At 34.7% G+C, this 15,239-nt stretch overlaps 1 protein-coding gene across 1 annotated transcript in view; it reads right to left on the bottom strand.

The window, feature by feature from the left end:
- Positions 1-4,610: 4,610 nt before the first annotated feature.
- LOC142349479 (uncharacterized) overlaps positions 4,611-15,239 on the bottom strand; it is a 43,881-nt gene continuing 33,252 nt past the window's right edge. The window contains exons 2-3 of the mRNA XM_075401065.1: positions 11,189-11,304; positions 4,611-5,133 (exon numbers count right to left, since the gene is read on the bottom strand). Of these exons, the coding sequence (XP_075257180.1) occupies positions 4,748-5,133; positions 11,189-11,304 (502 nt within the window). The 3' untranslated portion in view covers positions 4,611-4,747. The remainder of the gene's footprint in view (positions 5,134-11,188; positions 11,305-15,239) is intronic.

Genomic DNA, 15,239 nt, shown 5'->3' with positions numbered 1-15,239 from the left:
ATTAGACACCAGAATGGGCGTTTCTTGTGTGACATCTGAAGCCTGGGATCAAAATCGTTGACGCGAATTGTTCTGGTTAGACAAACTAAATGTAAACATTATTTCTACAGAGATACAGGAAGATAAAACAAGACAAAGACACCGAAATTTTTCAAAAACTCTGTCGTTTAACGAGTTACACATCGACAAAAACATAATTAAAAAATTGGGAAAGATAAACGATTCATATTCTTTAGGCCACGTTTCAAAAAACGTTGGTTGCTTGGAAGCGGCCTCATTTGAAGAAAAAAATAAGTCCCTATCAATTAATCGGGCACTTGCAGAGAATTATCTGCATAAATCCTTGAAAGAGTTTCAGCGAAATGCAAGAGTAAGAACTTTACTTTAAAGGTGTTATGGACGACAACAGAAGTGGAGCCGCGAAGTATGTTAAACAGGGCGGTCAAAATGACACACGTTATTGACACCACTCTATGGCCTTATCTATTCCAACAAACAGGAAAATCGTGACAAGTTTCATAATTTAGTTCTAAATGTGGAGATGTGAGCCTAAATAATTTTTTACTGGCCAAAACCGATATCTTGGGTACTTTGCTGGGAATTTAAGGAGAGAGAAAATTGTAGCCCTGTTAGCAGACATTGAGCGTATGTTTTAAAAAGTTCAGTTTTGCTGGAGGATATAAAGTTCCTGTGATTTTTGTAGACGAGCGGCTTTCAAATAGATACCAAGACCAAGGCACACAGAAGACTTATATATGGATATGCGTGTGCCAATTATGAATTCACACAAACAGCAATAGAAAACGCAAACCAATTTCCAGAACTCCAAAAAACACCCTCCGACCATTTGTACATAGATGGTCTATAGTACAATCTGGAAAAACTAAGATCTGAGAAAGCAAACTTTAGGAAGACTCAGAGCTTCAACTGATCAGATAGTGGTGCTAAATTTCAGCAGACGTCTGTTGTAGTCTTTTAAAGAAACCCTTAGTGTTCCAATTGAACAAACTCAGCAAGATGATTTCACTGTAAAAAGTGGACATTTGTTTTCCCAAAAAAAAAACAAAATAGGATTCAAAAACCAATATTTGGACTCTATAGTATTAAAGACAATACGAAACGATGCTTATTAAATTTTTTTCTATAATGTACGATCTTATTGTACTGACTGCACATTTCATTATACGAGAAGAAGCTTTTGTTACAAGACACGTGGCGAAAAGGTCCAAATTGTTTCAACAACTGCCTTTTGATCTCTGCAGTGTTTCGTTCAATTGTTTAAATGGATGCTGGAATTTGAAAACTGCAATCAATTTGAAAACTGGGATTCATGAAATCAGAGGGAATTCACGTGTCGTTTTTAATGGTTAAATGCCGAGTCAATTCGCTAGTAGCTCAAAAGGAAAGCGAAATGGGAACTGCAGGCATCCGTTTACAGACCCTGAAGCTGATCTCTTAGATTCATTAAAAAGAAACTTCACATGAAACCTAAAATGGTGATCCCTTGGACAGACAGTACTGCTACGATTCGGTGAACAAACAATGGAGAAACACAACTTTTTGCAGCCAATAGTTTGGCAGGAAACCAAAGACAGAATAAACAACACAGAATTGAGGTATGCACCGACATCAGAATATCCAGCACTACGAAACTAACCCGTTACAGTTTTCCATAACTGAGAGCCAACTGGTCAAGTGCTCTATCTGTGTTTTTTTTTCATGAACACCAGGTTAAAGAACTTCAACAATTTTCATTAACAATAAGAAACGTGTTCTTTTTTTTTAAAGATTTCAACCTATCGTATTATAAAAGCAACAATTTTCGTACGAAGTTGAGCGCGAGTTGCGGTTGGTAACCTATGTTATATTATTGTTTGCTCAAATTGAGTGTGGCTCTGTAACTAAGTTGGATTAATAATTTCAAGATTTTGCACCTGTTTCATGCTTACAGTTCTTCTGAAGATACAATCATGTCAATTTCAGTGCTGTTTCTCCGATTTTGGATACTCATCGGAATTAAGCTATGCTCATGTTTATTTGCCTTTAATGTTTAGAAAGGGTTTTTGCGAACTGTTTTTTTAAAAGTTTTTTCAAGACAGTTGTGATAGCGACAGTTAGAAGAAACCATGAGGTTATTTTTGCAAGGTTAGGAGTTAATATTAGCAGTTCTGTAGTCAAAAGCTTCTCATTTTTAATCAGAGATGTTGGAGCAAGTTTTTCAGTAGGCACAATACAACAAGAGTTTTATTGTTTAATTTTTTTTGTTTTTTAACAAGAGCTCTTTTTTTGTCATGGGTTTTGTTATCTAACAGGATTTTTATTAGTTTTACAAGAGCAAGAGTTTTGTTGTATTTCTAATCAGAGTTTTGTTTTTGTTTCATAAGGGCGTAAAAACTTTGCAGTTGTTGTTTTCCAGTTTTTGAGTTTGTTTCTTTATCTTAGAAATTGAAATGAAGAGATTATGGATACCGAAAACAGATTGCATTGCTTTCAAGGAAAACACAATTTTCCCCTGTTTACCAGTTCATCTTTAATTGGACGTTAAGAAGTACCAATTTAAAGGAGTGGTGTAAATTGGTGAAGTTCCAGATGCTATCATTTTTTTATTATCGAAAATTGATGTTCTCTACCCATGTTTTCTTTTTGTAAGTTTCATGTGAGTTTGATGACTTTCAAGAAACTACTTCTCCTATTTATGAGTTTATGAGTCAAAAAACCTAAAACCTGTATTTATTTTTTTGTTCCTTTTATTCTTCTCTCAAACATTTATGTTGCCTCATGATTCATTTTCCAGTTGGTTTTGAAATAATTTGACGCGGTAATTGTGCTTCATTTCTAATGCCACATCTTATGGTAAAATTGATTCTCTCCATTGTAAAATTACAAAAGCTGTAAAAAAATCTTGGAAGCCTGATTTCCATGAATGCTCGTTGATGTTTCCCGCATTGATTTCTGTCCAGAAAGATTTCAACGCAATTTCTCTTCCTGTCTACGTTAATCTCGAGATGATAATTAACAATGCTTGGAAAATATCAGAAATGACGACAAACAATTACTTGAGAGCAGATTGTTTTCAAGTTCTCCTTTTTCCGATGGATTTTTTGTTACCTGTTGTTTCAATTTGCTCAAATCAGATTTGAATCACTTCAAATTGGCAACTGCTTACAGGGAACACAGTAAAATTTTCAAAACAATCGGGTGATCGGAGCTCAACATTAGCACTTGGAACTTCAAACCAAAACTACCAATACTTTCTGCTATACCGTTGATACCTATATTTCTGATCAACATGGGCATACTGCATGCAATTAATTTCCTATTTTTTCTTATTCTTTCCTTTGGAGACAACTTAGTGTCCTTGCAAAGCAAGTTCAGCGTTTTTTACATAATATTTTTGCAGAAAATTTCACTTCAACTACTCAGCGTATTTCTGCCTCTCGGTTGTTTACTAGCCTTAAAAGTTAGCAAACTATCTAATTTCTAGCTCTCAAATTTTCAAAAGAAAAGTTTATCACTTAGGAGATTTCGGAAAAGTCACAATCTGGCTCTGCGTAAAATTTATCCATCGCGCAAAAATATTAATCCCGCAGACAACTCATCTATTAGAAACTATTCAACTTCTAATTTAAAAGAAACGATTACCCGGAATGAACAGCACAGAAAGAATCTTGTTAATCATACTAAATAATATATTGTTTAATGGAATCTTACCAAATATTCTAATAAGATCATAATTGGCTTTTTAGTAAACATAAAAATATCACTAAAAATTTTAACGAAAAAAATTGTCAAAACAATTTTCATGTTTCAAAAGTCGAATAATGATTATCATTTTTAAGTAGTCATATGAAGAAAATTCACAAAATGTGATGACGTTCTTTTTAACTAAAAATAATTTTATTGTCTTCGTTCTACTTTAGATCAAAATAATACAATTTAATACGCAGCTTTGTTTTCTGTCTTTATGCGGAAAATTTTTGTGCTGCGGATCCTTTAAGAGCCAAACACGAAAATTAAAGACAGATTTTCTCACTTAATATCATTAAATAGCATCTTTCGTTTGCCCTTGTCTATGAGGAAGATTGATTGTTGGGAGCACTTCTTAGCGTTCGTTTGTTGATGCGCTTGCAGCGCCAGCTATAAGGAAACTAATTTAAATAGAAGAAACATTAGGCTCAAGAATCTTAGCATAACCACAGAATCAAGATCATTTATGGTTCTTAAGAGTCATACAAATATCATTTATGGCTCTTAACATTCATAAAATGTCATATATGATTGTGACTATTCATTAAATTCTCGCAAGATCTAACTAAAATATATTTTATGTCTTATTTGAATTAATGAACGTTTTTTTTTTGAATGATTACCGATAATGTTTATCCCGGGTATAAGAACTTAGTTATTATAAAATTGATGAGTATTGATTATGAGGCTGTACTCCGCAAGTCACCTACATAGTCGGTGATTACGGTTTTTCCACCTGAGATTCAACATCAATTGTCTCAAATTGCGATCTCTTAAAAAGCATGAGCTGTCGTTCGTTGCGAATATTATATACTATAATCTCAGATTTATCAATTTCTAAATTGGATCTGGAGTATAAGAAATAAAGAAAATTCGAGAAATAAATTTTATGCAATTTAGCAAATTGTCACTGTTGTCCACAAAAGCCCCAAATTATACATTTTGTGGTATAGATGAACGTTTTGTGAAAATAATAATAATTAGAATTATTTAAAAAATCTCAACATTGACCAAGCCATGTTTTCATTAAGCAATGACCTGGAGTGCCCATATCGGTATAGTTCTTCAGTTTCTCCTCCATATAGTAAACATCCCACGCGTCCAACTGAAACGGGTGATTCCGGGTCAACACCCACGCATACTCGTACCTCGTATCCGTCCCAAGCCAGTTCCTGGCAACCTCGCAGGAATAAAGTACCAGAAATTGGTCCGGTTTGAAGTCCAGAACCTGGACGTGGAAACCGTGGGGTTCGGCCCAACGTAGCTTCTGATGATGGAAAGTGACTCCAGTTGTATTCGGGAAGCAGTTGTTCAGTTCCAGTTTTCCTTTGTGTCTACCCTCGCTGAAAAGTTTGCGGAATTTGATTTCGAATTCAAGTCGTTTTCCTGGAACAAAAAAAGCTTTTACTTCATATAGAATAAAACTGAAAAATGGAAAAACAATCAGTTACAATTCCATCATCAAGTTTTCTGAAAAAACTATTTTTGTAAACTGATACTTTGTTTTCAGTGGTAGAACCATTGGAATCATGAACAGATTAAGACTTGCAAGGGTTGGCCAAGACACGCACAAGACGAACAAGTGCTAAAAGTGACATGATCATAACTCTGAATCAGTACTGATATTAGACTTGCAATTAGACTAGCACAGTATTGATATTGACTTGCCGTTAAGTCCGGGCAATGAAAAATTATTTGAGGTCCATTAACCGAAATCCATTCTCGCAGATCAGAGTAAAATTAAACCAAAACAATGGATAAAAGTAATAATAATTATTTGCGGTTTCTGCATAACCGCAGTGGAATGGAACAGCATTACGTCACAGTGGATTGTTCCCAGCTGCCTTTTTTCTTATAACTCCTCTCATTTCAAACTATGTTTGTCATGAGCAGCATTGCTCCTTTTGAAGACAATGGCCAATGATTTATCTGAAAATTTCAAGTGGTACCTTTATAGCAGGCAGGGTCCTGCTGGTAATGTACTCTCATTCCCCGGCCGAGTATTTTCCACAAAAATAACGGGGAAAAGAGTGTAAACGGTGTAAAAACAAAAAAAAATTCACCCCTATTTCTCCGCTTAATTAACGGTGGAAGAGTGTAATTACAAGAGCGTCGTTTTAAAAAATAAAGCTGGAAGGAGGTAGTGAAGATCAACATTCCTATTTCCTCCCGACATTCCCTATTTCCTAAATGTTACTTTTGCTTTTTACATTAAGCATTGCGCAAACTGCTACAACAATTTAACGTTTGATTTTGGTTATAATGATAGTTCTATCAGGGTGTTATTTTTTTATCAGTCCGCCCTAAATTACACTCTTTGCAACGAATGTAAAAAGAGTGGAGAAAAGGGTATAAAAACAGTGTAATTTTTTTAAAATTACACTCTTAGACTCTTTTCCTCGATAAATAGGAGTTGAATTTGCATTACACTCTAATCCCAGCTAATTAGGGGTGGATTAAGGGTGAAACCTTGGCCCGGGTTGTTGCGACTCACTTCAGTCGGAGGTGAACTATGTGCCCAACTGGGTTCTTATCAAGGATATGCGTGGTGTCACTACAAAGCATCTAGGCAACTCATATTACCTTATTCGAGGGTCCTAAATGACCTAAATAGACCGACCGATTACAATCCGAATTTTTTTTTGGATTGTAACAGTCCAAGATTGGACTAAAATCAGCATTGCTATTGCTGTTTGTCCATTAGAAACACTCAATTGTTTCAAATGCTCAAATCTAGATAATTTAATTGAAATATTGAAAATAAATGCTGCGTTATTGATATTCATAGAGTAAAGTTAGCAGAAAACGGCAAAATTTTAATTCCAGACTACTCTCAACGGAAGTGGAAGTAAGACTAGCTCCATTGTAGTTTACAAAGATTGTAATAGTTGTTTTTGGGTGTGTACTTCCGGCAAATTCAATCAAAGTTGACTAACGAAGCTTACTAAGGGCAATTTTTGATGGAAAACGCTAAATTTTGGAAAATTTAGCCCAAATTTTAGACAAAAAATTAAATCAAAATAGCCAACAATACTTTTTTGTCTTCAAAAATAAAATCAGCAGTACTATTTCTAACAGTTTTTACATATATTAGCAAAATTGACAAAAATGTAGGCAAAAATTCCGGAAAATGTGAAAAAAAACAAACTGCTCTAAAATTCACAAAAGTTTAAACCACGATAACTTGTTCTGGAAAACGATATTCAAAACAATCTTTTAAATTCCATACTCTACGCTGAACGGGCTTTTAATTGATACGACTCACAACTCTCTACGATGAATAAATCATTCTGTCAAATTTGACTTAACCAAAAAAACCCATTTGAATATATATTTCCTCCCCCTCAAGAGCGGTAGGAACAATTAGACTTCAACAGTACTGATATTGAATTGCCGTTAAGTCCGGACACTGAATTATTATTTGAGGTACATAAACAGAAATCCTTTCCCAGACCAGAGTTGTATTGAACCGATACAATGAAGGAAAGTAACAATAATTATTGTAGTTTCTGTTTAATCGCAGCGAACCCGCATTACGCCACAGCGGCCACTTTTTTTGTTTTGAAAATTTTAAACTGAATCGTCATAAAACTCCTGATATTGTACTCTTTTTGTTGAGACTCACTTTACTGGGAGATGAAATTTTTGCTCAATTCGGTTCTTATCAAAGATATGCGTGGTGTCCTTACAAAGCATGTCAAAGGTAGCTTGTCTTAATCGATAGAGTTTACAAATTTGGCTTCTTTCTTTCTAAGAACTATTAAGGTTTAATATATTGAACATTTTTCACGCTACTGTTGGACACTATTTGCGTTATTGTCATTTATATTTAGGATTTTTTCCAAATTATAAAAAGACCTCGTTAAAGAAAAAAAATGTTTTTTTTAAAAAAACAATTGGAGTTTTTTTTCGAATTTCGAATTGGCCGATTGTGCCTACTTCAAATGAATTTGCTGTAATGCTCAAACAAATTTTAAAATGTCCTATATTGTGTTGATTCATTCATCAGTATATCGTAAAATTGTTAATTGTTTGTTCCGACCCCCACTTTAGTGGAGAGGGAGGAACTTTATACTCAAACGGTTTTTTTGTTCAGTCAATTTTGTCCGGTCAACAAATTCATCATGGAGAGTTGTGAATGGTATCATTAGAAAGCGCGTTCATCATAGAATAAGGAAATAAAAAGATTTTTTGAATTCCGTTTTTGACATGAAGTTATCGAGGTTTACAGTTTTGTGAATATTCGACGGTTTTCATCGATTTTTTCCGTAAACTTTGCAAAATTTGGCTCGTTATTGCACAAAATATGCTTTTTCATTACATATTGTTTAGTAGATACCTAGAAACCGCTGACACAATCTACTTAAACTCTAAAACAGAAATAGTTGAAATTCGGCGCCCTATATAAGTCTTCTCTCTTGAAAATTTTGCCGTTTTTTGCTAATTTAAATCACTAATTTTACAAAAAGCATCTTTGTTACTTTGATGTTTCAAATATTTAACTTGACAATTGATCTCTTTTGCAAATTTTTGGTACAATTGGGTGGTTTTTTATGCGCGCTGAAAAATCAACGATCGGTTTTGATCTCATCATGGATTCCTACACTCAGAAAATTTTTAGTCTTTATTTGAACGCTGCCTTACTTTCGAAATATTTTGCTTCTACTGTTTTTTTTAAGTTAATCACTGACAAAAAGTTCACTTCAAGTCTCAATTATTGACAGCTCCAGTATACATGAAAATGATGCTGATTGTACATAGTTTGTTTACAGAGATGATCTAAAGGTTTTTTTATGGTTTTGACGAAGAGTTTTAGTAAATTTTAACGGAAACCTTGTGCTTCGCCTTCAGTTGCTATTCTTTTTGCAGTCTGACTACTAAATCTGACTTTTCAAAGACCAAAGTGGCTTCTTCAAGGGATGTAAAGGAACCTATGAAATGCATTCTTTTGTAATCTAATGTCTCTTATGACATTGAATACATTTCTTTTGAGGAAATTTCTGTAATTTTTCGAACTAGACAATTTTTTATCTTATTTCGGTCAACTTTTAGCTTACTGTCATAAACGGCAGGCCAATATCTCTTTCCTATATGATACAAATTTTTTAAAGCGATTTTTTAAAAACGTCTTTTTTCTTCTGTGACTCCGAGTACCGATACAAACTTGTGCTTTTTTGGGCATAGTTGCAAATTTGTCCTGTTCTTTTTTGTTTCTTTGGTAATATGTCACATTATTGAAAAATCCAACAAAAGAAATTAAAAAAAATTAATTGAACAGTTTTTTTGTTTATAAAACTTACGGTTGTAAGGGCTCCCAAACAGTTGTCTTGCAGAATTTGCCGGAGTTAAATTTATTTTTCTGCGTTTGCTGCCTTTGTTGTTATTTTTTGCAGTCTAAAGTAGTCTTGTTGCCTCAATGGCCGAATATAGATAAATAAGTGATATTAAATACTGATTTTGGTGTTTAGCTAACGCTTCTATTGACTTTCAAATATTTTTTTTTCAAAAAAGTGAGAAGTTTTCTTCAACATTTCCCTTTTTGTTTTCGTTTTCCTCACTTTTTTATATTTTACAATTCCGTAACATTTTCGTAACTTGGTTTCATATTTCAAAAATTTTGTCAATATTTTGTTGAACCAAACAATAGTTTCTCTGTTCATTGAACGTTTTGACTGATGTCTTTAGGACTTAAACAGTTTGTTTCAGAAAAAAATTTTGCCTTTTAAATACTTTCAATGTTCGTGGTTATTTTTGTTGTCATTTTGAGGTTAGTCTTTTACAGAAAAAACTTTATGATGTTAGGAGACGGGATTGGTGATTTAAATTTCTCGCAGTTAATATATTTCAAACTCAAGGGCTTCAACAATTAGGGTTTCGTATTGTTTGTGAATTTTTTTAGCTCTGATTGTATTTATCGTTATTTTATAGCCCTATGACTCATTTGCACAGATAACAGGTGCAATTAGTTTTCTAAGAGCTTGTAAAATAAACTGTCTATTCTTTCTGCTCAAAACCAATTATTTTTTCTGAATTTTCAAAACATATGTTTTTTAAAAAATACGATGGATTTTTCCTTTTGTCGTTTTTGTTCTTGTTTTTTTTTGTGGCTTACTGTCTTTAATGACAAATTACAAGCTATGTCTAGCTGATTACAGTTTGCTTTTTATGACGGTTTTATCGCCTCAAATGGTCTTTGTTCTCGAATTTTCTAATACGAGTTTTCGAAAAATGTTCGTGATTTTTGCATCTTTGCCCATTTTTTTAAAGGTTTCTGTCTTCTTGTGTCATCACAAGAATGGACCGTCCTGTTGCCCATTGAAGAAATGGCAATCTTTTTTATTTTTCTCAGTGAACTGCTTAAAGTTTAATTGGCTGGAGCAACGTTTTGGTGCAAATTTTGAATATCGTTTTGCTTGTATTTTTCGTTCTTTTTGTAGTCGTATGGCATAAGTAGTCCTAGAAACTAGTCTCTCAATTGTTTCAGTTGATACACAATGTTTTTAAATCAGTTTGACATTAGTTCTTATCAAAAGAAAGCATCGTTTTTTCTCGAATTTTGCCCTTTGGCTCCTCTCTTGCCGACCTGTTACCTAATCGCATTGAGCAAAAGTCCATATTTTTTTCTAATGAAGTAAGGGTTTATTTTTTAGTACAGGTTTAATCTGATGCCATTTGGATTTGGTTATCACTGGTTTTGAAAAAATGAACAATGAATTTTGGTCGTAATTAATGTTTGTGATTATTTGATTTTTATCATCGTTTTTTATCTCTTCCTGATTTGGTAGACAATTAAGTGAAAAATTTAGGTGAGCGGGGTCGGAACATTTTGTGCAAACGCACATTACTAAGCTTCCTTGTTGACATTGAGAAATGATAGCGGGTTGACAAATTACTTGGATAAACTGTTTTTGCTAAAATTTTGGCAGATTTTTTTTTTACAATTTAGCTTATGTTCATTATAGACGAATCGTCAATTTTAATAAACGTTAACTACAATTGTCGAAAAAGGATTGTTAGCTGTTCGGTACAAATTCGGTGAAATCTAGCTTTTATTTCATGAACCACTTATAGGCAACTGAATACGACCTGCATTACTATTCGATAATCTGTCTTTCTTTGCCTAATTGACAAAAATTAGTCAAAAATATTGTTTTCAAAACCTTGATTACTTTTTCTTTACTGTTTGAAAAGAAACGTCACAACGTCGCGTTCGATGTCACACCCCTCTCTCCAACTTAGCTGGCATGAAACTTTTTATGCTCTTCCCATTTAAAATAAAAATGTGCCATGTGACATAATACGTGATTGGGGGGGGGGGGGGGGGGGGCTTAAATGGCACTAGGGGAGGGGGAGGGTTTATGATAAACATTGTGATGCTTAACCCGCATTCAGGAAACACTTGAAAATATAATCGCGTTCGCAAAAGATCCAAAATATCTACCGAGGTCCTTCAACTTCTTAGTGTGATGGAATGTGTAGGTCGTGCAGAATGATGTCTTGTGGGTCCATGGAGTGTTAATGCTCTTTTCTGCTTCGTACCATTCGCCAACAAGGTCCCTGTAAACAAGATATATTAAAAGTAAACAATTACTAATTACATAAGTCCTAACTTATAGATATAAGTCCCAATTTCTTTTAATTCTCTTAATGGGTAGTTTTCATGTCTGCTATAAGGAAGTTGTTTAAACCCTTCTTAAACAGCAACCCTTTTTTAAGCTTTTGTGTATCATTCAGTCTTCTAACTTGAGAGGGCAGTTAATGGTTAAGTCTTAAAAGACTTGAATGCTAGTACAGTTTTTTATATATGACAATTTTTTTGCAGCTATTATTTCAATTTTGATCTGAATAATTTCTTAAAATTTTCCTGGAATTGATTATTGAAATATTTGGCATAAGATTTTAGAAAAATCGGTTTGACCTTCAATTGTTGTTCTTTTTCTTCGAGAATTTCGACCGAGGGTTCCTTACTGAACAGCATATAGAAATAGTGATGTGTCTTTCTGGGCAAACTACGGGGGGGGGGGGGGGGACATAAGTGTCTTCCCGTGAACACTACGGGGGGGACACAAGTGTCTTCCTGGGCAAACTACAGGGTGGGACACTTTGAAATTCTTTCCCCTTATTTCCCCTGCCATGCATGAAACTAATCTTAGGAAACCAATTTCCCTCCACTTGCGTGACTGGTTTGCCGCTTTGGGCTTGAAGCCATTTTAACTACCACCGCTTTTGCTTTGAAAGTTAATTCGTCATATGTCTGCGCCAAGGTACTTTAATCTTGTTTTGGTCTGGGCAAACTACGGGGGGGACATAAGTGTCTTCCCGTGAACACTACAGGGGGGGACACAAGTGTCTTCCCGGTCAAACTACAGGGGGGACATAAGTGTCTTCCCGGTCAAACTACAGGGGGGGACACTTAGATTTTTCTTTGTTTTTCTCTGAGTCTTATGGAGAGGAGGGGGGACACTTGCATTTCGAAAAAAAATCAGTTTAAGGAAACCAACCAGGAAGAACTTTAAAAACCTTGGGGGAAAAGGAGCTGTCATGTAGACACAAACAAAAAAAAGTAATTACCATACCCTGCAAAAGTCACCTAATTTTCATTTGTCTATAATGCTTGCTCAAAAACAGCATGACAACAACAATCGCGACGGTAGATTTAAAAACCATTCATGAAATCTATGATTTAATAAAAACAGACTATCCAGAACATAATGAAAGATTTCTTTACTTTTTGGCAACCTGCTTGCACTTGGACCCCGATGTTAACCTCGAAATTGCACTAAAACTGAGGCCTTATGGTTGGATCATTGAAATAGATAACTCTTCATTGGATACTTATTTGAAATCATTTAAAGTGCTTCGCTTACATGCAATTCTTCATGATGCCTCTGGATTTATTGCAGAGTATAGCCAAAAGGGTCCAGGATACTCTTACGTTTTGCCTTGTCCAATCACAAACGCTTACGTTGGTCACCTGACAGGTTTATTCTTCTGCATGTTCGTGAAAACTTTTAAATGTAACTTATTCAGTTTGCTGGAATGTTGAGTCCGGAGATTGTTGTTATAGATTTTGAAGGTTTTCGACACAAAAAGAGTGAATTCATTATAAAAGAATTATCTATTTGTTCAAACAACTACTCAGACACGGTTCTTTTTCTTCCTCCAATTTTCTTCAACTCGCTGTCCTCGAGTGAGAGGAAATCGCATCAGTGGGTATCGAAGCATTTGCATGGTATTTCGTGGGACAGCGGCAGCTACCCTTACTGGTTTCTATCACAAATATTTATAGCAATCAAGATCCGTTTTCCTACTGCTAAATTCTACGCAAAGGGGAAGGAGAAGACGGAGACACTGCAAAAAAAGACGTCACAAAATTAGAAACATTGCTATGTCCAAAAATTGAAGAAATCTTCACTCCAGTAGAGCACTTGACTTGTTCACTTCATTCATCTATACTACCATTCAAACAAAAGAAAAAGCATTGCGCAAAGAGAAAGGCACAGGTGTACTTTTATTGGATAACACTACCAACTAATGAGTCGTCGTGTGGAGAAAGCAACTCCTTCAGTTCTTCAAGTGAATTTATCTCCAAATTTGACAGTATGCAGTTGCATTGCGAGTGATAACCAGTTGACAGTGACTTTTCTGAAAGAAGAAAAAATTGATTCTCGTGGACAAACTATACTGAGGAAGCAGCAAATACTTTGTAATACTGCTGAAATTGAAACACTAAAGAAATATCTTTCACTGCTGGAGTACTTTCAAATGTATCATGTCTTTACAAGAGAAAATGAAAAAACTGAAACTAACCCCTTTACCTACGCCCAAGTATCCAGTGCCAGTACCAGTAACCCTGGACGATGAGAGTCTCCCCGATGAAATCAAAGAGGTAGTCAGAGAAGGAAAGGTGGAGTCAATTGTCTACTATGGCAATGACTACGGATTCCAAGCGAACTATAAAGTAAAATATAAGAAGGAAGACAAAGACTCTGAATTTATTACATACGAATTTTTCATGGTTGATGAACTAACTAAATAAATAAACTAACAGAATTTTTGAATTAAATTCATTTTTGAAAATCATTTGCTTTCAAAATGAGTCAATCAGGAGATCAATTAGATTGCGCTGGCAGTGGAGCAGGAATCACTGACTTGGTTTTTGATGATCAAAACCAAGAGAGACGGTCTTGGAGGTTTTGCAATTCTAGATTACCGCGCTCTGAGGTAGTTTTACACAAGTTTCGATAATAGTTTTTCTTGTTGTAGTTTCACTGACCAAATTAGTTTTCTTCCACCTCGATTGTGAAGAATCAACATTTTGGTTTTCATTGCTATCGTGCACAGTTGGATACGCACTTCCAAATCCTAAGTTATGAATAAAATAATCTCAACGAGTGATCGTCTCTTCATGGCAGTCTGTGATCCTTCAGGTTGTGGAAAGACCGAAATTATTTTTCAAATGCTTCTTAAGAATACGTTTTTCCCTAATTTCAAGTCAATATACTATTTCTATCAACATGATCAATCAAAATTTCAAACGATGGAGCGTAACTTGAACATTTATTTTACCAAATTCTCGGGATTTGAATTCATTTCACAGTTGGAAAACTGTTTGCTCGTCTTTGACGATTCTTGCGAGGAAATTTTCAATGACAAGGAGTTTTCAAAACTTGCAACAGCTGGACGCCACAAAAAGATCAGTGTTATCTATGTTAAGCATAATTTGTTTCAACAGAGTAAATGTTCTCGAACAATTGATCTCAACACAACACACATCATTTTGTTCAAATCTCCCAGAGATATACAGCAGATAAGTTATATTGGAAAACAACTCAATAACACAAACTTTTTAAAAGACAGCTATGATTTTGCAACAAAACAACCATTCGGACACTTATTGATTGATTTAGACCCAAAAACAACCGACTCACTACGTTATTGTTCAAATATTGTACCACCGGGGCCAACAATTTTCTATCTGCCATCTTCCAAAGCTGTAATTACCCACCTCACAAATGAGAGAGAAAGAGATATGTATGCTGAGGCGAATGCTCGAAATGCCGGAAAGCATGTTAAAAAAATTCATCAAAAAATCATCAAATAAATTTATAAAATTTCTCTGTGAATGCTTTCTCAATGTTATAAATGGAAACGTGCCCACAGATAAAAGTTTACTTGAAAACTTCGAAACATCATTCCGACATTTTCTTTCCAAAGAGACAAGTTTGAGGAAAAAGCGTCAGCTATTGGTAAAAAATTTACATCTACTTCGAAGCATAAGTCTCTCTTGTTACCTTTACTTGAAGAAACAGTAATGCATGCGGAAGAGTTTGTCTTGATACCGAAAAGAATGTTTGTGTCAAAACAACCGACTAGGACAGAAATTTTGGATAATCCCATTTATAAACAGAAAGCTGCTCAATTGTCACTCCTCCAACGAAACAACCCAACCGAATTTGAAAGCAAAGAGGCAACTGAACAGGAAACTAATA

This window comes from Convolutriloba macropyga, chromosome 11 (genome assembly GCF_964194025.1).
Source record: "Convolutriloba macropyga chromosome 11, txConMacr16.3, whole genome shotgun sequence".
NCBI lineage: Eukaryota > Metazoa > Xenacoelomorpha > Acoela > Convolutidae > Convolutriloba > Convolutriloba macropyga.
This window is presented reverse-complemented; position numbering and strand designations above follow the sequence as displayed.